Here is a 22,379-nt window from a genome sequence, read left to right on the forward strand (position 1 = left end):
TCAATAAATCATTAAGCTCTATGTGCCAAGTAGCTGTATGAGGATGAGTATTCAAAAAAAGAGGCAAAAGACAGATCATGCCCTCAGGGAATTTACAATCTAAGTTTTGTCAGCAATCAGGCAGAACAAATAATGCTCTAATTCAACTCATTAAAATTAAAATATACATATATACATTTTTGGAGCAAACTAATCATTAAGAGGGTCAAGTATAGTTCAACAACCAAAATTTAAACTACTGTTAACTAAAATGACCACTTTTAAGTTGACTGGACGTCCATGTGGCAATTTAAAAAACAATTTATACATGAAACACAGAAAATCAAAAAATTTTTAACATGTCTTACTACATACCCAATCAACAGTGCAGAAATTAACTGCTTCAGCAAAATTGAAGCCCTGGTTAAAACCACTGTGATAGGCTCTTGGAAAGGTAATCACAAACTCGCCAGCACACTGATTAGTTCGGTAAACCTAATAGAAAGAAATAAAAAGAATACATACATATAAAAAGAAAGCATATGAAATCACAGAGGTGATCAAGTCACATGCATACATCAGTAAATGGTACTAAATAAAACTTCATTCAGTGGATGAGAAAGCCGACTTCTGAGGACAAGTTGCACTAATAGATTCAAATGGAAGCAATTCAGTTTCCTGGCATGGTTTTGGTAGACTGTCCAGGGTTCACAGACATACAACAATGAGGTCAGAACAGCAGTTCGGTAGACGTAGTCTAATATTGCTCTTTTCTGAGCTATTCCAGGCAACACACGTCAATCTTATTATCAATGTGGACATCTCTGGAAAGATCACTTATTTCTGTCACAAACTGCCTTCTCCTCCCCACCAAAAACACATTGCTAAAAATTAACTTTAAAATTAGCCTATGATGGTTATACAAAAGGACTCGTATTTTTCCTTAAAACATTATATAAGTGAGATGATGATGATGATGATAACCCATTGCAAATATTAAGCTAAAATATAAAATGAAAGGAAATTCTAACTGGATATAATGGGAGTCATTTCAGCAATTGTCTAAATTTTAGGTCACATTATTTGAAATCAAAGAAAGATTCCTGGTTATCCTCATTAGGGGCAAAGGATAATGACATCATAATGTTGACAATTCTGTTAAAGCTCCACTAAAACCAAAACCTGATGCCTTGCTCTACATGGAGGTGACTTGGGCTTCTTGAAGTTATGGTCAATGGACATGCAAGCTCTGAAAGTACCTATATCAAGGTAACTTTTGAGAGTCTCTCATGGCAAATTCAGCTTACTTCTTACACCAGATAACTGGCTTCTAAAAATTGACAAATAAATGAATGTTTCTTATAACTACTTATGAAAAAGTTTATGGAGGCATGGAGATCTTGATATGGGAAAAAGAGTACTAGTACTACAGGATGTTGGGAACAATAGTACATACAACTATTTTCTACACCAAAATATGGCACTCAAAAAACTATTAAGTGTTATCTCTGAACATTCAAATAACAAACTCTGACTTCACCACCCTACCTTGGACTAGACTTAGATCTTTTCAATCATCTTTGATTTTAAATTATACGTTGTGTAGACATTATGAACTAAGGAGATACAATTTCTATGTGTACAAGTTGGAACAACGACAACCTTATTCTTTACAAAATGAGTTAGCCACAGTAAATAATAATTCAGCAACATTCACAGAAAAACATTCACAGATTAATAATTTATATTGGCAGTATAGTAAGGCATGCAAGTTGTTCCAAGAAAATAAAATCAGTCCAGGTATTAACTGATCAAGAATTTTTCTATAATGAATTGCACATATTTAATTATATTATCAGATTATTTGTTGTCTTGGGGAGGAGGTGGTAAGGGAGAGGGAGAAAAAATTGAAACACAAAATATTACAAAAATGAATGTTGAAAATATGTATTTGATAAAAAACACTGAAGAAAAAAAGAGTCTCCCTATAACATATAGCCACAAACATCCTTTAACCCATGAACATACCAATGCAGCCACAATTTCATTTTTTGAGCAACTAGCAAACATATATAGCTTGCATTTGAATAGTTTTAAGGTTTGCAAAGCATTTTTTACTATTAACTCATGTGATCTTCACAACCTTGTGAGGTGGATAATTATTATTCCCTTTTACAGTTGAGAAAATTGCAGCAAAGTCATAGAACCTGCCCAGGGTCATAGAACTAGTAAATAATTGCATTCAAACTCAGGTCTTCCCCACTTCCAAGTCTTGAACTCTTATCCATGGCATTAAGTAGGTGACTAGGAAATCCTTCCTTCTATCATACTGCAATCTGGCTCTATGTAACTTCACTCACTGTTCCTAGTTTTTTTGGGGGGTGAGCCCAGTAAAAAAAAAAAAAAAAAAGCTAATTAGTATCTCTTTCCACAAAGCAGTCCTATTAACACTCCAAAATGATCATCATTTTCCTAAAGCTTTTCACCTAACATTCATCTTTTAACATTTACAATTCCTTCAACTACTTCTTGCATTCCATATCTTCTTGTTCTCTCAAAATTCAGATCATCCTCTTCTGGATGTCCCAAGCTTGTCATTTTCCCAGAAATTTGGTTGCCAGAAATAGATACCAAACTGAATACCAGAGTTGTGCTGATGGAATGGTCCAAGAAATTCAATGGAAAAAGCAATGATTTTGCAATCAGGAAAGCATAGATTAAATCTGAGCTCTATCACTCATGCCTGTAAGACTCCAGGTATTATCACTAAACTTCTCAGCACCAATTTCCTAATTTGTAAAATGAACACAATGAAATAGGCATTTTCCATTCTCAATCTATGATCCTTGACCTCCATATATCTGTGAACTATCCATGCAAATGGCAGTGTAGAGAACGCCATTTGAGGCGGCAAATCCAAAACAAAAAAAAAAAAATAAGGTTTAGGTTGACAAAGTACATTTTCCTTATTTGTAATAGTGTATCTAATTACTGGTTGCACTCTGAGTTGGTTTTTACATCTTAAAAACACACTGGCTTCATGGAATATATGCTATATTAAAATACACCAAACAGCCATTTCTGCTATCGAATTATGCTATGTGAGAAATTCTTAGAACTGAAACAACTTCACAAAAAATAGTGAATGTCTGGAAAAGGGAGAGGAAAAAAAAAATGAAACAATGGAAGAGTGGCAATAGGGTAAAAGCTTAAAACATACAGGCACACCGTGAGCCATTAGGGTATTTGGGTTCATAATGGTGACAAGCTGGTGGAGGAGATCTGGCTGGGACACAAAGAGCTCTGGAGCCAGTTTCTTCATTACATCTTCCAGTTGCTCTGCTGCATAACCTGGGGCTCCATACCACGTTTTTGGCTCCCCCCTACAAACAATTTAGGGAAAAAAAAAATAAACATGTAACAGTTCCTTCACTAGTCCTTGCCCTACAATGTGATATCTTGAAATCTTCCTATTTTCAAGTCCTATTTCAAATGACTTCTATAAGGGCATGGTCAAACAGCAAACAATTAGAAAATGAGCTTTTTTGTTTTGTTTTGTTTTTTTTAATAAAATCCCATAGAAAACAATCAGATAAGATTTCTAAGAATTTGCAATATTCAAAAGTTTAGGATTAAGATTGATACTATTTCTTAAACCAGATATAGGCTAGAATTTGGGGTGAATGAGGGATGGCAATACAATCTACATTGCCCACTCTAACAATTGAGGTTAATGGAAAGCTAATAAGACAATTAGCATTTCTATAGAGGCTCAACATCTTTAAAACACCTTCAACAAATTATTCTGTGACATCCCAAGAAAATATGGTATCATCTTCATCAACATCTGGAAGCAATTGCCAAGGAAGAAAAGCAGAGCAGCTACTTTACATACAAAGGTTGACAAAGGTTCTCTTCTCAGCCCTCTTCTTATGTAGGAACCAAAATAAAGGGGCATATGAAAAGATAAACCAAATGAGGGAAGAAGTTTATTTTCGAAGTATTTAGGAAGCAGTAAAGTTGGTGCACAACTTAAGGCCTACCTATATAGTTACATCACTTAGAAATAGGTAGTTATACAATGATTTGCCAAGAAAAGAACTAAAATATGCTAGATTCTCAGAGAATAAATATGAAAGTATGACAAGCCAGAAACTAAAAAATAAATGGCAAGAATGAGCTAATATTACATTGCAGTGAAGGAAAACTTTTAAAAAGACATCCTACACTGCTGATCAACTGAGTTGTCTAGAGTAGTACAAAGATAAATGTCAAGTGACTGAAAAGGAGAATAGAAATATTATGATAACATGATAACATTACCCCTGCAAAAGGACAAACTAACTACCATAAGGTATTTTCCTGGATTAGGTCAATAATTCTGCTATCAGAAACTAGATAACTAACGGAGGAGGAAGGGAGATCTAAAAGAATATTTAGTTATAAAACACACCCTCGATACCCTCTCCCCCCACCACAAAATTTCTTTTGGAATCTCTTACCAGTGCAGATAATTAATTGAATAGCTCCAATGGTCTTCAATGTGCCAACAAAATGAAGAAAAACACATTCCCACATACAGCCAGGGTAGCTTCATGCCACATATATCAGCAGTAATATGAGCAAGGACAGATTGCTCCATTACAGGCATGTTGTTCAAATTCCAGCCACTATCAAGATATTCCTAAAAGTCAATAAGACAAAAAAAAACCCAAGCTTATCTTATATTTTACATCAAATTCATCAATTTGTCTTCAAAATCACTAATCACTTTAATTAAATAATAAATCACACCAGATGAAATTAATCATTTTTATATTGGGTAGGAAATACTACCTAAGAAGGCTGGAGAGTAGAGAATCTACTCTATAGCCTTTTATAGCCTAAATTTATTTCAAGGCAGCTTCTTATTTTTGATGCTAACAACCACTTTGTGAAAGGAACACATTGATTTCTTAATAAAAGATCTATAAATAAAAAAATATAAAAATATAAATATAAAAAATATAAATAAAAGAATCTTGTACATATAAATTATAAGCTCCTCAGGGTTTAAAATATAAATTTCTACACCACATATTTATCCAATACTTGAACAGTTCTACTAAAATCATTAAAATTTCTGTACTATATTCCAGAAGCTGAAAAATCCTCAACTATATTGGAATTGCAAGTAATATAATATGACGTGACAGACTACACACAGACCATAATAATTCAGTGTAATAATGCCAGAGATACAATACAATTGCTAACGGATATCCATTAAAGGATCTCTATTTCCACATTTCTATAGTTTTCACATTCTGAAACATAAATGTCTGAGGTTTAGAATCTTACCTCCTCCCCTGGGGAGAGTTTTATTTTTCCATCTCGAACAGGAAAACCACTGCCAAATTCTTTAGAGGCGATATCAGCACCATACTCCACTGTGACATCCTCTTCAATGGTGCTTACCAGACGCCAAAATTCTTTCTCCACCAGCTCTGTGGGAACCATCTGGAAATGAAACAAAAGGAGCCAAGGAATGAATTCCCTCACTAAAAGTTCCAATTCTCAAAGAGGAAGCATAGCATGGTCATTTAAGAAAAAAAAGTGTTCCTTCTACCAATGGCCCAAGGACCAAAACCAGTAATAAAATTTCCCTTTCTAAATATTGTGTTGTAAATTACAATGAAATTTAGGATTTCCTACTATCAAAAAGGGAAGGGGGGGAAGGAGATTTTGTTTGGAAATCAGTAATGAAGCATTCCATTTTCACACTAACAACCTTACTATCTAGTTACCCTAGCCCTGTTTTAATAATCTTATACTTCTTGAAACACTTTTCATGTAAATTAGCTCATAACATTTCAGTGGAGACACATCATTTTCCCTGTTTCATAGGCAAGGAAATTGTCCGGAAAAAAAAAAACAAAAACTGAGTGAACAAATACCCCTTCATATGGTATGCTACTATATCCATCCTAGAAAACAGAATGAAGAATGCAAATACAAGCAGTAATTAATGCTAAAACAATACAATATGCTGGAATTAATGCTAGGCTTAAAGGATGAATAATCCAGATTCAAGTTCTAATATAGTGACTTCTTTAAAAACCCGATAGAGGAAGTCCTCAATTCCCCATTCCTTCAGATTCACACACTATCAACAAGATAAGAGTTATGGTAAGAATAAAATAAACTCCTACAAAAATACTGAAAACTGTATAAGACAATATAAAAATATAAATTGCCTGTGTTTAACATGAAATTTCACATTTATTCTGTATTAGTTAAGACTATATAAAATACAGGGTATTTTAAATGTTATATATGTACATCATGATCTAGATTTCAAATTAGCAGAGTTTCAAAATTCAAGCCATATACATACATGGACAGGCATGTTGAAATAGTCTGACTTGAATGCATCTGCCATTTCCCCAAAAGTGCGAAGTGTGTAGTCTCTGGCTGCCTGTTCAAAACCAAATGCTTCCTGAGGCTTATTACATTCCTAAAACAAAAGAAAAAAGAAATTATTTCCACTAAAATGACATCCAAAAAAGATGAGCAGGTGACTCTTCTAAACCCACAAAATTTTAGCTCTATAATATGTAGCTATATAGATATAATATACTATATATAATTTCATGCTAACCAATCAATTTCCCCAATTTCAACTGATAAAAAACAAATGAATGCATGAAATATTCAAAATATAGAAGCTATCTGAAACCTACAAGAAATCTAGCAGGATTCCTACTTGTATCAAATTATAGTACGCAAGCCAAATATCACATGTCACATCTCCTTGCTGAAGAAGGAAATTTACAATATCTAAAAGAAAATAACATCCTAAATCTGGTCAAAAATTTTAAGCCAAGAAAAATAATACCAATAAAACTGACAGCTTATACTATATACTTGTCATGTAAATCTTTGTGAAAACCAACATCTTCAGGGGCTTCCTATTTTTCCTAAGCCTCTCTTGGTTTTGTCATCTGTTTCAATAATAAAGCTTTCCTTTTTTTCTACACCAAATATGGAAATTTTTTTTGCTCAACAATGCATATTTGTTGCAAGAGTTTCATTTTGTAACTCTTGAATAAATTAAGAATTTGTTTAAATTCTCAATAATTGAAAAGAACAAATTCAATTTTTAAAAGTTCAATGTACCTCACTACACATGTTAAAGCAATACCCAAGTTCTAATCTTACCTGAGCCAAACATTTAGGGCACCTCCAGTCTCCCTTGGGAACATCATGAAGAGGTGGAATCAAGCAGAAAGTATGGTAGCTATCATCACAGCCATCACACAAAAGAAGGCGATCCTCATCATTGCCACTGCCACACAAGAGGCAGACATATAGATCCACCTGTAATATCAGAAATTGTCTTTTTAACAGGGCAATGTGCACTCACATGTGATTTTATAAAATTCTAAGACTGAAGGGGATTTGAGAGTTAATTAACCTATTAATCTCTCTTCTCATCCCAACACCCATAACTGTACCTTTTTTCTTCAAGCAAATCCTTACTTTAACAAATAACCCTCTTAAACATAAAATCCAAAGATTTTATGTTTAACCAAAATTAAAAAATAAATCACTAAATAATTATCTGAGCTAAACACTTATTATATAAGAAAATAAATTATATAAGAAAATAATCATTTCACAGGAATTTGAAGTGTGAATATATATGTAATACACTCAATAATGATTGTATGAAGAAAGATGCCAAATTAAGGGTAGGAAAATTCTAATGTAGACGATACATCTTCCCATTTATTATTAAGCAACTATAAAATGGGAAACTTTGTGGAAAAGCAACAACCTACTATGCTTTTTAACCCTACATGAAGTTACATGTCCACCTGCATTTTTGCTTTCCTTCACAGGCTAATAGTACCCTATTTCAAAGTCCAATTCTTTTAGTACAGCAAAATAACTGTTTGGACATGTATACTTATATTGTATTTCATTTATACTTTAACATATTTAACATGTATTGGTCAACCTGCCATCAAGGGAAGGGGATGGGGGGAAAAAGGGGGGGAAATGGAAAAAAAGGTTTGGCAACTGTCAATGCTGCAAAATTACCCATACATATAACTTGTAAATAAAAAGCTACTTTAAAAAAAGAGGATTACAAGAAATATTGTCTCCAATCTATTAAAAAACGAATACCCCCTCCAAAAAAAACAAAACAAAAATAACACTGAAAAACTGATCTTCTGGAGAAAAGCAAAATGTTTTCAACATCAAGCTAGGATAAGAAAGAAAAAGATGACTCACAGCATTTGTGCTTTTCTTAGACCGACTCTTAGGTTTCTCCTTCTCACTTTCCCCAGTATGCTCTTTCTTCTCAATGATCTCTCTTTTTATTGTGCTCCGAATCTCTTTCTCTGTTGGGAACAACCCAAAAAAAACCCCTAAAACATTCTATGCTTTTCCATCATGTTTATTATTTTGTTTTTTATAAAAAAACTTATTTTGTTTCCACTGTAACAAATTAAAGAATATAGGCAATTTTCCAGTGGTAAGCAAAGTGGCATATGCCCTAGGTTTGAATAGTGTAAAAAATATATATTACTAAATTGTTACTTAAGTTTCTCTGGAACTTTCCAAAATATGTTTAAGATGAGTCTTATTTAAGACCCAACACACAAAAGAAATACTTGGCTACACAGGTGACTCCCAATTTAAAATTTTCACATTATTGCTAATGTTTTCCTATAACTTTCTCAACAAGTCTTTTGTTTTTTTAAATTTAATTTCATGTTAAATTCAAGGAGAGGAAGAAAGGGGAGAAGAAGGGAGGAGAGAGAAGAGAGCTTCAACTGTACTCTTGAGTTCATCAGCTCTCTATCAGGAAGCATTATGTTTCATTATAGGTCCTCTGAAATCCTGGTTAGTCATCATCTCATCCAGTCTTTTAAGAATTAGCTCCAATTTATTATTTTCAAAGACCTAAGCTTTTGTAGCTGGACAACTGTTTCTCAAAGAGTTAACCAGATAGAGTAAAATGAAAAGATTCATGACTAATCTGTTATTTCTACCTATACAATGAAGTAATACATTTTAAATCCAAAAAGACATATTTTAATAGTTTCTACTATATATGTAAAATGAACCTTAGGAAGAGTGCCAGACTATAAAATAATTCCTTCAAACTAGTTTCAAAGTCTATATTTACCTCTAAAATAAAACTCACATGAGGTCTCTGCAATCTAGATGAATGGATGTTAAAGCAAGTACTAACCAGAAAATTCTTAATTTTTGGCTTTTCTTTCTGTACCTAAACCATGGCCAGAGAAAAATGTTATGTTCATTCCTTGGTCCCAACTCATCCACAGAAGTGTGAAGGTGAAATCAAGTTTCTGAATATAGAAGTAGAAGATCATTCAAAACTTCCACTGGGATGCAAACAGATCTTTAGCTATTGTGAGAAAAAATAAGTTGGCCTATACTGATTGAAACAAATTGTTAGCGCCAAGTGTTTTCCAAGTTGTAGTTTGCAATAAATGCTGAAATTGTTACTGAATTGAATTTTAAGACTACATCCAAAACTTACATTTGGGAACTCAACCACCTATCTAACAATTAACTTTGTTTTTTGTTATTTTTTATTTCTTCATCCTGTACTTATGATTTATTCTTACCATTTTCACACTTTGGTGTTGGACAACCCATTCGACGTCTCAGATTATGAGTTCTGGCTTCTGGAGCCTCTCCAGGTTCTGTTTTAATATTAGCAGCCTTTAAAAAGTAACACATTAGTATTTCATTAAATTGATGTATTTAAATATTGTAAGTAAAAGGTAAAGGCAAGTTAAAAAGTAACATTAATATTTCATTACATTGATATATTTAAATATTGTAATTAAAAGCTAAAGGTACCTAGTAATTTAGTATTCTTTTCTTTTCAGTTAATAGTAACTTATTTTCCCAAATATAGGCAAAGATAGTTTCCAACATTCACCTTTGCAAAATTTTGTGTTCCAAATTTCTCTCCCTTTCCCTGTCCCCAAGACAGCAAGCAATCCAATATGGTTAAACATGTTTGGCGATTTCTTTCCAAACATACGCCACCAACCTTAAACAAATATCATCTAACTCATTTGGAGAATCTCTCCAGAACTCCATATAATTAAGGAAAATGAACAACACAGATGAAAAGATCAGTAACTGCTAGTGTATAAATGGCCTCAACTCTTTCCTCACACCCTATCCCAGCATCTTAAGTCCCACCTTTTACCTTCACCTTCACATTCAGTCACAAGACAAAGGCCTCAGTTGTTATATGGATGATATGTTATTATACTTTTATCTCAGCCTACTCTCAAGATTGAGTCTGGGAGTTCTAAATTCATGGTCAATTGCCTCAGGCCCATTTGGTGACAGGGATTCTTGGCAAGTGGGACCAAAGACTCAACCCAGAGCAAAAAAGGTCATTTGTTTGTTTCCAACTGTGGAAGAGACATGCTTACTACATGGGTACCTCTTAAGTTTGTACAGATCACTCATCTTTCAGAACCTCCCTGCTGGAAGAGAGGGATGTTTAGGACAAGAACTTACTTGAACAGAGCACCACTCGAGTTCAAATTGGACTTCAGACACTAACTAGCTCTGGACAAGTCACTCAACCCTGATTGCCTCCACATGCCCTACTCACTCCCCAAATAAAAAATGAATCTGAAAACCTCCTTTTAGAAGACAGCCAATCTTTCTCCTCCATTCATTCTTTCTGAGTCCAGAAACTTACTCATTAGATCAGATTGGATTTAAAAAAGCCTTGCCTTCCTTTTCAATGAGAATCTCAATTCAAATGTAAGCTACCTTTTCCTACTCTGTTCTCTTGCATTCCCTTATGAAATCCTATGTTCTTTTATGAACTTTATCACCCAGTATCTTCTATACTTCTCAATTTCTTTCATAAGGATTGTACTACAGCACCACACATTTTCTTCTCATTACATTTGCTCCATCACTAACCAGTATACCTCTGAGAAAATACAAAGTTAATCATTCCATTCCTTGTTCTGCTATTAATTTTTTAAATAAATATTTTTCCACGCCCTATATCTCCTAGCCTTAAATCCTACTCCACCCCCAATCTTTTTTAGACAGAATCTCATACACCTATTTTCCAGTTTTTCCTCGAGCTCACCTCCAACAATTAGATTATACCTTGATGAGTAGGTGGCTTTCTAACATGTTTAATATCTGGATAAAAAGTAATTGTTTACTTTACCTTTACTTTACTTTTACCACATGTCCACTAAATTTAAAAAGGTACCATATGCTATATGCCTTCCAAAATATCAACATTTTAAAAATTTTTAAGACTCTCACCTCTGCTCTCATGCGTTTTGCACGACGTGCTGGGGGACATGTTTCCACAGGCTGAACTGACTGTCTCTGGGGAATATCATGGGGTTTATATTCCTTGTCCTTTGTATCTGTGGTGAGATTTGGCTTCTGCAGACACTGAAAACAACACAATTGGGTTGGTGAGATTTCACTCTTCCTTTTAACCACTAAACAGGCCCACATATGATTCTGTAAGGTATGCTTCAAATCTATTGGTGAAGAACACAGAATGTATACAAGCAACAATGGCTATTTGATATACCTACTTAATTAAATGGCATATTGGGTCTCCAGTCAAAGATACTTAACATAAATACAACGATTTAAGAATAAGATTTAATTTACTCATAATGCTATATCAAACATTAGTTTAAACATTCAAAGTACGAAGGCCCAAAAGAAATTGTTTCTGAATAAGGTTGTAGTAAGAATCCATTCCAAAAAAGTGTTGGAAATTTAAGACAGAAGCAACTAAATATGCTTGCTAGATCTGATTAACAATAACATCATGGTACATTATTCTTAATGACTTCTAAAGATGTCCATAAATTCCTTATTCTAAATAGCACAAAAGAAGGCAAGATTGAAAGAACTGTTACAAAAGGAAATCCTTTATTACTACATAAATACCATTATAAAATAGTAAAAATTGTAAAGCAAAAGCAAAGAAAACATTTCCATATACGCTGATTTCTAAACTCAAAGATAATATTAAAACTTGCAGAAAGATGACAGATACCAGAAGACATATCTTATTAATATCACTGAGTTCCTAGTCCCTCCCCCCCCCAAGTTAACACTGTTGAGAACAGAGTTTTCTGATTTGATTATTACTGATCCGTCACTAGCATATCATGAGAGTGTGTTAAAACAGTCATATTTTAATCTGCTGAAAAAAATGAGCTAAAGTATGTATTATGTGTTAACGAGTGTTAAGAGCAACTTGAACAAGACATTTATGGGGAACCTTTCCAAATTTTGTAAGACGTGAGTAACTTCTAAGGCCCTACATATAAACTATTGGAATTAAGTCCTTAAAAGATTTGATTACTTTTGAATAAATAATTCTGGGGCATATGTAAAAGAATACATAGCATTATACATTGAAATCGCAAATTTCTCAATCTTCTGACAAGAATTTCCAGCTCTAAGAAAAATCAAATGCACTACAATCCCAGCACTTACAGAAATGAAGCTATATAAGCTGGTAAAATTTCTTATTTTTTTTAAATGATTAGGATGGCTATCAATTATGAGGCCAAAACATAAAGGCTCATTAATTTAAAAAAAAAAAAAAAAAAGCAGTTCAAGAAAGACTAGATATATTTTATAGATCAGTAAAAATTGGAATCTAAATGCTGCTTTTGATTCTCCAAAGCAAATTCACAAATCCATAAAGATTATACAACAGTCCTAAGCACTTAAGTCTGAATTTCCCCTATTGCTATTGAAGGTTCTAAAACAAAAATTAAGGCTGTAAACAAATTAATTCCAATTTTACTAAAAGGAGTTTCTCAATTTCTTAGCAAAGCCAACTCTGGATCAAGATATCAGAATGATTTAAAAAAAAAAATTGTTCCCACATGGAATTATTAATGCCTGGCACCACTACTAATGGACACAGAATTTCAGGTACTGTACTAAACACAGAGATTGTCTGAATCTCTCGCCAATAGTCTCTATGAACAGGAGTTCTGTTTGGAGTCTGCTTTGTTCCACAGCAACAATATTCTCCCAATATGGGGAAAGGGAAGAGGGAAATCAAGTCTACTAGATATTGCTTTCATTTCAAAATATTGCTTAAAAGCACTTTAATTAAATACTGTGTCTGATTTTAATTCTACTGGGGAAAGAATACAAGGGTGGTAAACCTTAAAAGGTAATAGAAGAGAATTAAATATCAAGTCTATGGTTTAGACAAACTTGGTATACAATTACTCTCCACATTATTCTTCTATAATTTAACTTCTGCTGCCCTGTCACTCTACCTCCCTAATTGTTGCCCTGTAGTTCTCCAACTGGCAACTCCATCAGGCACAATTTTTTAAATCTATTTTTTATTCCCCCCTTTTCTTCCAAGCTAATGAACTCATTATCTGAAAGAAATGTACTCCATTCATCCTGATATTCCTTAATAATACTTTAGTAACAAACAAATTTAACCCACAACACATTAACACATGAAGACTGAATGAAGCCAAATATAATTTAAATAATTCCATTTTCCCAAGCCAGCAAATACTTTTTTGGGGTAGGGAAATGAGTAAACAAATGCTTGCAATAGAGTTGGTACCGCAATTTGCAGGGAAATTTGCAAAAATGCTAGACAGATAAACCAGGGTAATTCTCCTAGTCCTTCTCCAAGTTTTCTCTTAATGCTCTTTTATATTCAGAGTAAATAGAAAAAAATCTGGGAATAATGGCAAAACCTGTAATCTGGATCAATGAAGCTCTAAAATGCCATAAAGTTCCAGAGGCCTCACCCAGCATCCAAATAAAGCCTATTTCAACTACCAGATGAAAACAAAATGACAGTAATCCACAGGTTTAATCCACTCTATAAGGAAAGGGTAAAGAGACTTTTAAAAAAAAAATTCATCTATTTCTTTCCTTTTGTGACCTTTTTTCTGACACCATTATAGATCACCATATAGATCAACTTTAAGGGACTTGGCTAAGACACGGTTCACTGAAGTTAAAAGTTTGAAAGTTTAGAAGTTAAAAGCACACATCCAAAAAGATCCAAATTCAACAAACCAGGGGGATGGGGGGGAAGTGTTTAAAAAAAAAAAAAAAGCCCAACAACTGGAAACTGGTTGGGGGTGAAAGGAGACAGGACCCCTAAAGAACAATCAAAAAGCAAACAAACAAACAAAACAAAACAAAACAAACAAACAAAAAAAAACCACAAAGCACTAAAAGACATACACAATGAAAGAAGCAAATAAACCACATTTGTTTTCTTAGAAAGCCAAATTGAAGCTTGTACATCCGGCACATCAGAATGGGGGCAATGATGACAACAGGGCAGAAGAGACAGCTTTCAGGCACGGCAGATTTAAAACAAAAACAGCACAACAATAAAAAGGAAACATACCTTTTCCAGAACGCCATGATCCACTAAACACATCAGTTTGGAACATATGTCAGGTGCCTATTGCAAGAGAGAGCTTGGAAAGTTACACTTAACAAAAAGTGGGGCCACAAAAATTGAGGTCACAAGCAGCCCACGTTTGTTTGTCTCCTGCTCTGGTACTGTTTCCTTCCACCCTGACCAGGCCATAAGAAGGGGCCTGATGCTGTGGTTCAGGAGAGGCATCTCTCTATGCACTGGCTACCTGATTTCATGACGCACTGAGGTTTGCTTATACACTACCTTAGCCAGAGAGATTTCTCAAACACAAACAAGGAAGAGTCAAACTCTTGAAAAATTAAAATCTACACAATTTTTTAAAAGTGTGAATTCATTGGTTCATGCTAGGAAGCTGATATTAAAAATAAATAAAAAGAATTAGCATAGAATTCTGCCGCATTTCATCTAAAATGTTTTTTAAAAAAATTAGTACAATTCATCATTTCAGATCTATTAGTTTATTATTCATTTACATTTTGTTGTTTCTGAAAATGAAATTGCTACACTAATTGGATCAGGCTTTGTTGTTTTATATAAAAGCACAAAAAACTGAGAACCTTAAACACTTATTAAGCATTAAATAAGACTAAATAAGTAAATAAAGACTGTAAATACTAGTGACCCTATAAAGTCATCTTTCATACCTTCCTAAGATTGACATTAGCAAACTTTATTTAAGTGACTATAGATAATCCTAAAGCATAGTACTTCCAGTGAATAAGATTTCCATATACATTCTTAAAGACTTTTTCAAAGGTGTTTTGTTTTGCTTTGTAAAAAGCCCAGGACTAAAATCTGCTCTGCTGATCAGGCTTCAAAACTACAATTAGAAAAACATAACAAATGTAAAATGACATAAAAACTTTTTTTCTCTTTAAATATGTTCCCTTGTCAAGAAAGACAATGTATTCAAAAAAATAATCAGGATCTTCCATCCTGCTACTGATTTTATATCACCTGAAAATCTCAATGAAGAGCCCATCTGACAAGAGAATGAATGAGCAGGTTTTCATAGACTGTACTTCATGAAACAACAAACAACCAGGAATACAAAAGTAAAAGAGGTTTGAGAGAAGAACCACAAGACTTCATTCAACAACAAGTATAAGACAAAATGGCACATTTATTCAACAACTCATCCAATGAAAGATGCTTCCCTTAGTTAACAACCAATTTCAGCTTGACAAAAGGTATTACCCCACATAATTTGTACAATCTAAAAGAAAAGTCATACATTATGCTATACTTAATCAAAGAAGTTCACTGCTGGAAATATAAAATATTAATATTCTGAACAGAATCTTTGAAACCGTCAAGACCCTCTCCCTATTCCCACTCTTACCCATCCTCCAAGGAAAGCACAACTAGGATTTAAAAAACCAGGTTCAGCTAGCAACCAATACTCACCAGCAGACTAGCTCCAGACTGGAATAGGTTGTAGGGGTAAAGAATGCGCTCATAATGTGCTCGAATGTGTGAACCCACAGCTTTGCCTGGAGCAAATCCCATCTTGGTGGCAATTTTGGTCCATTTTCTCTCTTTGCAGACAACATCAAATCCACCTTCTTCTGCAACTAACTATTAAATAAAATGGAAAGAAACATTTATTACTCAAGCACTAAATCCCAAGAAATTTTTTTTCATCATCTTTTTTTTTTTTTTTTTTTTTAATTTAATAGCCTTTTATTTACAGGATATTATTCATGGGTAACTTTACAGCATTAACAATTGCCAAACCTCTTGTTCCAATTTTTTACCTCTTACCCCCCCACCCCCCCCCCCAGATGACAGGATGACCAGTAGATGTTAAATACATTAAAATATAAATTAGATACACAATAAGTATACCATCATCTGGTTTTAAGAAAATTTCTAAAAATTTCTAAAAAGTTAATCAACTGTGAAATATTTGACTATTATGATCAACACAATGACCCAAGAAAATTCCAAAGGATTCATGATGAAATAATTCTATTCCCCTCCACAGAAAGAAGTGATGAACTCTGAATGCAAGCTGCAAGTATCATTGTCTCACTTTCTTCACTTTTTGGGGGGGGCTTTTTTTTGTGACATAGCCAATATGAAAATAGGTTTTCTTGGTGGGAGGAGGAATGGAAGTATGGGGGAAAAGAATTTGGAATTTAATGTTTAAAAGTTTAAAAATAATTATTTTTAAAACCTTTTAAATTTCTTACATGTAAGTGGAATACAGTGAATGAAATAAATAAAAATGGGCTTTATTTTTTAAAGTACATTACCATATCAGCATAAATTGCCAATTTAAGAATTTAATTTTCCTTTATTTTCCCAATAAACTTTCCTTTCCTTACGATTTATTACAATGACTATATAAACATAAAACTAAGAAAGAGCTTTTCAAAGAATATTTCCTTATATCTGTTTAAAGCTGGTCTAAATAGGTGCTTTTAACAAGAAGGAAATGTTTAACTGCATCCAAGACATGCCCACCTTGTCAATGGAGAGGACAGAAAGGGCCCTCTGCAAGTTTGCATTAGATTCCTGGTAGAAGCTCCCAAGATTACTCTGCACTTGTAAGCTAGAGTAGAACTAGAGTAGAACTAGAGTAGAAGCTAGAGTAGAACTAGAGTAGGACAGTAAAATGTGCTGATCATTTATATCTAGATTTGGGTTTATCTAGGATAAGATTCCCACACTCTGAACTTCAAAATTTGTTATATTTAGTTTCCTTCATTTTAGTGACTTAGAAAAGCTATTTTGAGAAAGTAATATTTCATGTAGGATAGCTTTTAGGCTAAGCAACAACATCCACAAGGCTGGAAAATCTTGGATAAGTAGAGTTAGGACTCCGAAGTAGTCAATTACTATCAACATATTAAAAGGCTAACAAAAATTCCCAGGCTGTTTGCAGTCAGTCCTCTCCTATCTAGAGTAATTCTTTTCAATTTACTCAAGCAATAAAAGGGGGGGGAAAAAAATGGAATTGACTGTGACATTCAGGGAGTAGGGAAGGGGAAGTGCAAAGAGAATTCACAGCCTGTATTATTGACTCAATAAAATTTATAAGAGCCTAGTAGGCAAAAAACAAAGAATAAATGGGTCCCTGTAGACAGAGCAAACAAAAATGTACATCTCCCATTTAGGAACTAGAAAAATCAAGGAAAACAAGTAAGCTATATATGTGCAAGCTGCATCAGGACTGCATATCCAGCCCCCCAAAACAGATTTAGGAGCAGTGTTGACCTCTAAGGTCCCTTCCAAATATCTCCCATCTGTCATTCTGTGATTTACCAAGTGAATTATCATCTAAATGTATTAGCAGGTCCTACCTATGCTTAAGATACTCTAAACTGAAATTAGCTCATCTAAATCAAAGTCTTTTTTCCCCCTTAAAATTAAACTTATAGGAAACACAATTTACCAGTACATCTCAAAACTAAAATTTTTAAATTATTTTTAAACATTTAAACAAATTCCATTACCCTATTAAGCTGAAATAAATCCAATATTTTCCTTTCCACATGTGGAATTTTTAAAGTACATCCTTGGAGCTCCCAAAACTTTGCAATCTGGTCCAAAAAATTCAGTTTTACTCGAGTTTGAGCCTAGAAGACAAGAAAATTATACCATAACTAAATTAGCTCCAAAAAAATGACCAAAGTCTATATACATAAACAATTATGCTCCTTTCCGCCACACAGTATTTTCAAAACTTTGAAAAATATTCACACAATTTTTATAGTACATAAATACCATATATATCATATAATAAAATAGCTTAACACATAGTCTCTCCTACATTACAGATCAAAAGGAAAAAAAATTTAAACCTATTAATTCTGTACTATTAGAAAGAGGTTGTTTACTTTAAATTTTTAAGATACAATTGAACGGACTGAAAAATCCTATGCTATGAAAACAAGGGCTGAAGAGTTGTTTCATTTAAAGAAAATATAAAACAGATTCTATCCAGAATAGGTGAACTTTATTTAGCCTTTTCAAAACTTTTTTTCTATTAAATGTCAACATTAAATCTCTCTAAATTTGTAAATCTTTCAACCAAGTATGGTTAAAATCCTATGAAACCCTATGAAAGTAAATATTTACTTTCTGAAAAGAATCTCTCATGACATGAACCTTGCCTTCAAGGAACTCACAAACTAGTCGGGGTAGATAGAGCAACTGGTACAATAAGAAAGGACTTTCTCTGGAGTAAGAGATCCTGGGTTCAATATCAATGGTAAGGATGGGATTTATCTTCATTTAAAACATGTTTTTAAGTGGACAGCTACCTTTTGGGATTTGGGCATATGAATGTAAAAGAATACTATTGTGCTGTGTAAGAAATTAAGAAAACTTTTGGAGAAAACCCAGAAGGCTTATATGGACTGAGGCAAAATACAAAAAGTAAAAAAAAAAAAGCCTGGGAAAGACTTAAATGAACTGATGCTAAGTGAAATGAGCAGAATGAGGAAAACATTGAACACAGTAACAGATTATGTAATGATCAGCTATGATACATTTGGCTCTTTTTAGGAAAGTGGTGATCCAAGACAATTTCAATAGACTTGGGATGGAAAATGCTATCCACATTCAGCAAAAGAATGCAGATTGAAGCATACTATTTTCACCTTTTTTTTTTTAATTTTTCCCCCCTTTCTCATAGTTTTTTTCTCTTTTGTTCAGATTTTTCTTTCCCAATATGACAAATAAGAAAATATAAATTACATGTGTACAATCATTTTAAACATATCAGATTGTTTGTCTTGGGAAGGAGGGACCTAAGAGAAGAAAAAAATTGGAACTCAAAATCTTACAAATAAGAATGTTGAAAACTATCTTTACATATAAATGTAAAGATAGTATTTAACATGGAAAAATAAAATACTTTTGAAAAAAAGAAGAAATGTTAGAGAAAAAGGTCCAGGATGAATTCCAGACAGAGGACAGAAGATAAATGGACAGTTAGAGGGAAAGAGTTCAGATAAGGAAAAAAGGAGAGTCTAACACAGTTTTTTCCTAAATGGTTGATGATTGTTAAGTGCAAAGATGGAGAAAGAAGCAAGAACAGTCATGGCATAAGACTGCAAAAAGAGGCCTTCTCTTTCAATTAGGCTGTAGCGAGGAATGCACAGGGGAAATGGAGAAAGGTTAGGACAGGACCGCAATAAGAAATTGAGAGTGGTAGGTTCCTTTTGAGAACAAAGGTCAGCAGCCAAGCCCAAGTCTAGGTTCAGATGAGGCCTTTTGGATGTAGATCCTTTTCCTGCTTTGGGGTGGCTGATTTAATGCATAATACTGAAACTTTACTGTTAACATGCCTTAATATTATTTCTAGAAATTATTTTATTCAACCAAAGAACCATTACAGTTATAAGTTTTAGAATAGTAAGTACAGGTAATTAAATATAATATTTAAATTAAAAAATATATAAATAATAATAAAAAAGATAATATTTAAATTAAAATTAAAACATAATATTCATATATTCATTCATAACATTACCTCCAATTCATTCAGTCTCTGGATTCGAGGAGTAAAATGAAGTTTATCAACATCACACGCAAATGGTGGTTGCCAAGCCTAAGAGAGAAGAGAAAACAATTAGAAGATGACATAACAAAATTTTCTGAATTCAAACTTAGTGCATGTCAAGAAAAATCAATGCTACTAGTCCCAATATCCAAAAAGGACTCTTCAGAGAAGAAAAAAAAGGAGCGGAGGGGAAGGGGGGAGCCACACAGAAGGAGAAAGCTGCTCATTCTTATTACATTTATACACTTATCCCTTTCAAATCATTACTTTTCCCCAATGGGTCAATATAACAAATTAAATGGGAATTTTTTTTGGGGGGAGGGGTGTCACATAAGCTACAGACAACACAGGAAGGCCAGGAACATGACAGAAAAAAGTTTAAAACTCAAATAAAATATGTGCATATAGTATTATATAATGTCAAAAAAAAAAAAAGAGAGAGAGAGAGAGAGAAGAAAATCTTTAAAACCAGATTTCTTCTCTGGTACATGAAGGCATAGTCAAAAAAATGTTTTTAATCCTAATCCCCGAAATGTGGAAGAGAGAACTATTATCTACAGAAATTACATTTCTGGCAAGTATGTTGTTAACTAGCTTAGCGATATTCTTTATTACCACTGACAGCACATAAAAGAGTTTCGAAAACATAATAAAAATCAACTTACAAATTTGGTTAATCTTAAAACACATCATAGCCTCATATGGGGCCATTTTGCCCTTCAAAATAGCTCAAGGACAAGATACTAAAAAGAATGTAAAAGATCACGGATGGCATTTTAACGCAAACAGACAACTGAAAAGATATGGCACTACCAATCCACATCTCTATAAAACATTATGGACAACCCTAGAAGAAAACATGAAAAGAACTGACAGAAAATTCCACAAGATTACACCCTCATACTCAAAGAAGTGATTAAAACTCCACAATGCTAATACTAAAATACTAAAAAAAAAAAAAAAAAAAAAAGCATTCAAATCTCTATATTAAGTCTTCAAAAATGCTTTTCCCCCTAAGTGTCCGTCTCTAATGTGTTGATCAGACTTTTTTTTTTTTTAAAGAGAGGGGGGTCTCCCCTTCTTGGCCAGGTTGGGACTAATTACTGTTACACATAGGAACTAGCTTGAACATTCTCAGGCAGTCTCATTATCCCTACCATGCATAGACTAAACACCTCATCTAAGAACTTAGCCCACTGCAGCTGAAAATACTGTTCAAGAGGTCTGCCAACTTAAATGTCCCCAGAAACTGAAATTACAAGCATGTGAGACCAAGCCAGGATAGAGTACATAATATTGTATGATAAACAGGGATAACACTTTGCTTCTTAAAATTCCTCAGAACATGGACCAAAGGAACCAAAAATGTTGAGTCTTCCTGCACAAAGTTGAGTTAGTTTTAGGAAATACTGCATGTTAGGTGTTTAAGACACTAAAGAAATACTTAAAGAAAAATACAACAAATACAGCCAACTATTGACATTTCTGGTAATCAAGAAAGAGGTAAACAATCAATCATACAGATCTCACTCAGTTTTAAATTGTCCATTATTGACTACAAAACTCTAACCCTAAAGAGTTATATCTTAGGTGGAGCCTTTGGTATTAAGCTAAGTAAAGTAAAGGCTTTGGTGACAGTATCATGATTTTTGGACAATGAAGTATTTTACAGTAGGAAAGACAAGAGTCAAACTCTTACAACAGAAAATTTTGAACTGGAGTTTCTCTCTCTGTCACACAGACCTACATATACACATACACACAATCAAATAGGGAAAAGGTAACATTTATATAAACTCATTTGTAATCAGCATAGTAATTCATAAATCACATGGACATCCATGTTATATAAATTTAACCTGAATAAACATTAAGTAAATACTCAAAATATAATAAGCTTTTAAATTTCATGCAAGAAAGCCAATCTCTAAATTAAAATGTATGTGAATTTCAATGTTTAAAAAAAAAAAATCCTGATAGGAAAACTAGTAAGATTGATATGTGAATTTTGCAAGCAAGTCAAAGTGAGTCCATCAGACTGATTGCCAATGCAATCTTCCTGTAACTTTAGTTAGTTTCAATATTTCATACTTAAGATGTTCAAAATAAAAGTTAGTACTTATAGTCTAAAAGCCCAGCTGTTTTCCTCAACACAAAGTACATGTATTCCTTAGGAAGGCAATTAAATAGGAATCTGGGACTTAAAAATCCTCCAGAGAGATTTGAACAATCAGGTAAATATTTTCTTTACTTCCAGTAAGTACCTAGCAAAAGTAACTTGCAAAATGAAAATGAGAAAAATTTGGAAGAGAAACTCTTTTAAAAAATTTGTTTCATAAAATGTTCACATCTAACGTAAATAATGTCCAAAAAAAAAAAAAAAAAAAAAACTTT

General features: G+C 33.3%; 1 protein-coding gene across 2 annotated transcripts in view; it reads right to left on the reverse strand.

Annotated features, from left to right (window-relative positions):
• The window catches only part of KDM5B (lysine demethylase 5B), a 64,257-nt gene that overhangs the window by 21,399 nt on the left and 20,479 nt on the right, over positions 1-22,379 (reverse strand). Inside the window, exons 2-14 of one of the 2 annotated variants that reach the window (XM_031937151.1) lie at positions 19,956-20,033; positions 17,932-18,054; positions 15,878-16,048; positions 14,435-14,491; positions 11,320-11,454; positions 9,627-9,723; positions 8,260-8,369; positions 7,180-7,338; positions 6,356-6,475; positions 5,320-5,478; positions 4,482-4,663; positions 3,200-3,362; positions 355-474 (exon numbers count right to left, since the gene is read on the reverse strand). In XM_031937151.1, coding sequence (XP_031793011.1) covers positions 355-474; positions 3,200-3,362; positions 4,482-4,663; positions 5,320-5,478; positions 6,356-6,475; positions 7,180-7,338; positions 8,260-8,369; positions 9,627-9,723; positions 11,320-11,454; positions 14,435-14,491; positions 15,878-16,048; positions 17,932-18,054; positions 19,956-20,033 — 1,674 coding nt within the window. The remainder of the gene's footprint in view (positions 1-354; positions 475-3,199; positions 3,363-4,481; positions 4,664-5,319; positions 5,479-6,355; positions 6,476-7,179; positions 7,339-8,259; positions 8,370-9,626; positions 9,724-11,319; positions 11,455-14,434; positions 14,492-15,877; positions 16,049-17,931; positions 18,055-19,955; positions 20,034-22,379) is intronic. The other variant, XM_031937152.1, reaches the window with a different exon arrangement.

The sequence above is a fragment of the Sarcophilus harrisii genome, chromosome 4, assembly GCF_902635505.1.
Source record: "Sarcophilus harrisii chromosome 4, mSarHar1.11, whole genome shotgun sequence".
Taxonomy (NCBI): Eukaryota; Metazoa; Chordata; class Mammalia; order Dasyuromorphia; family Dasyuridae; genus Sarcophilus; species Sarcophilus harrisii.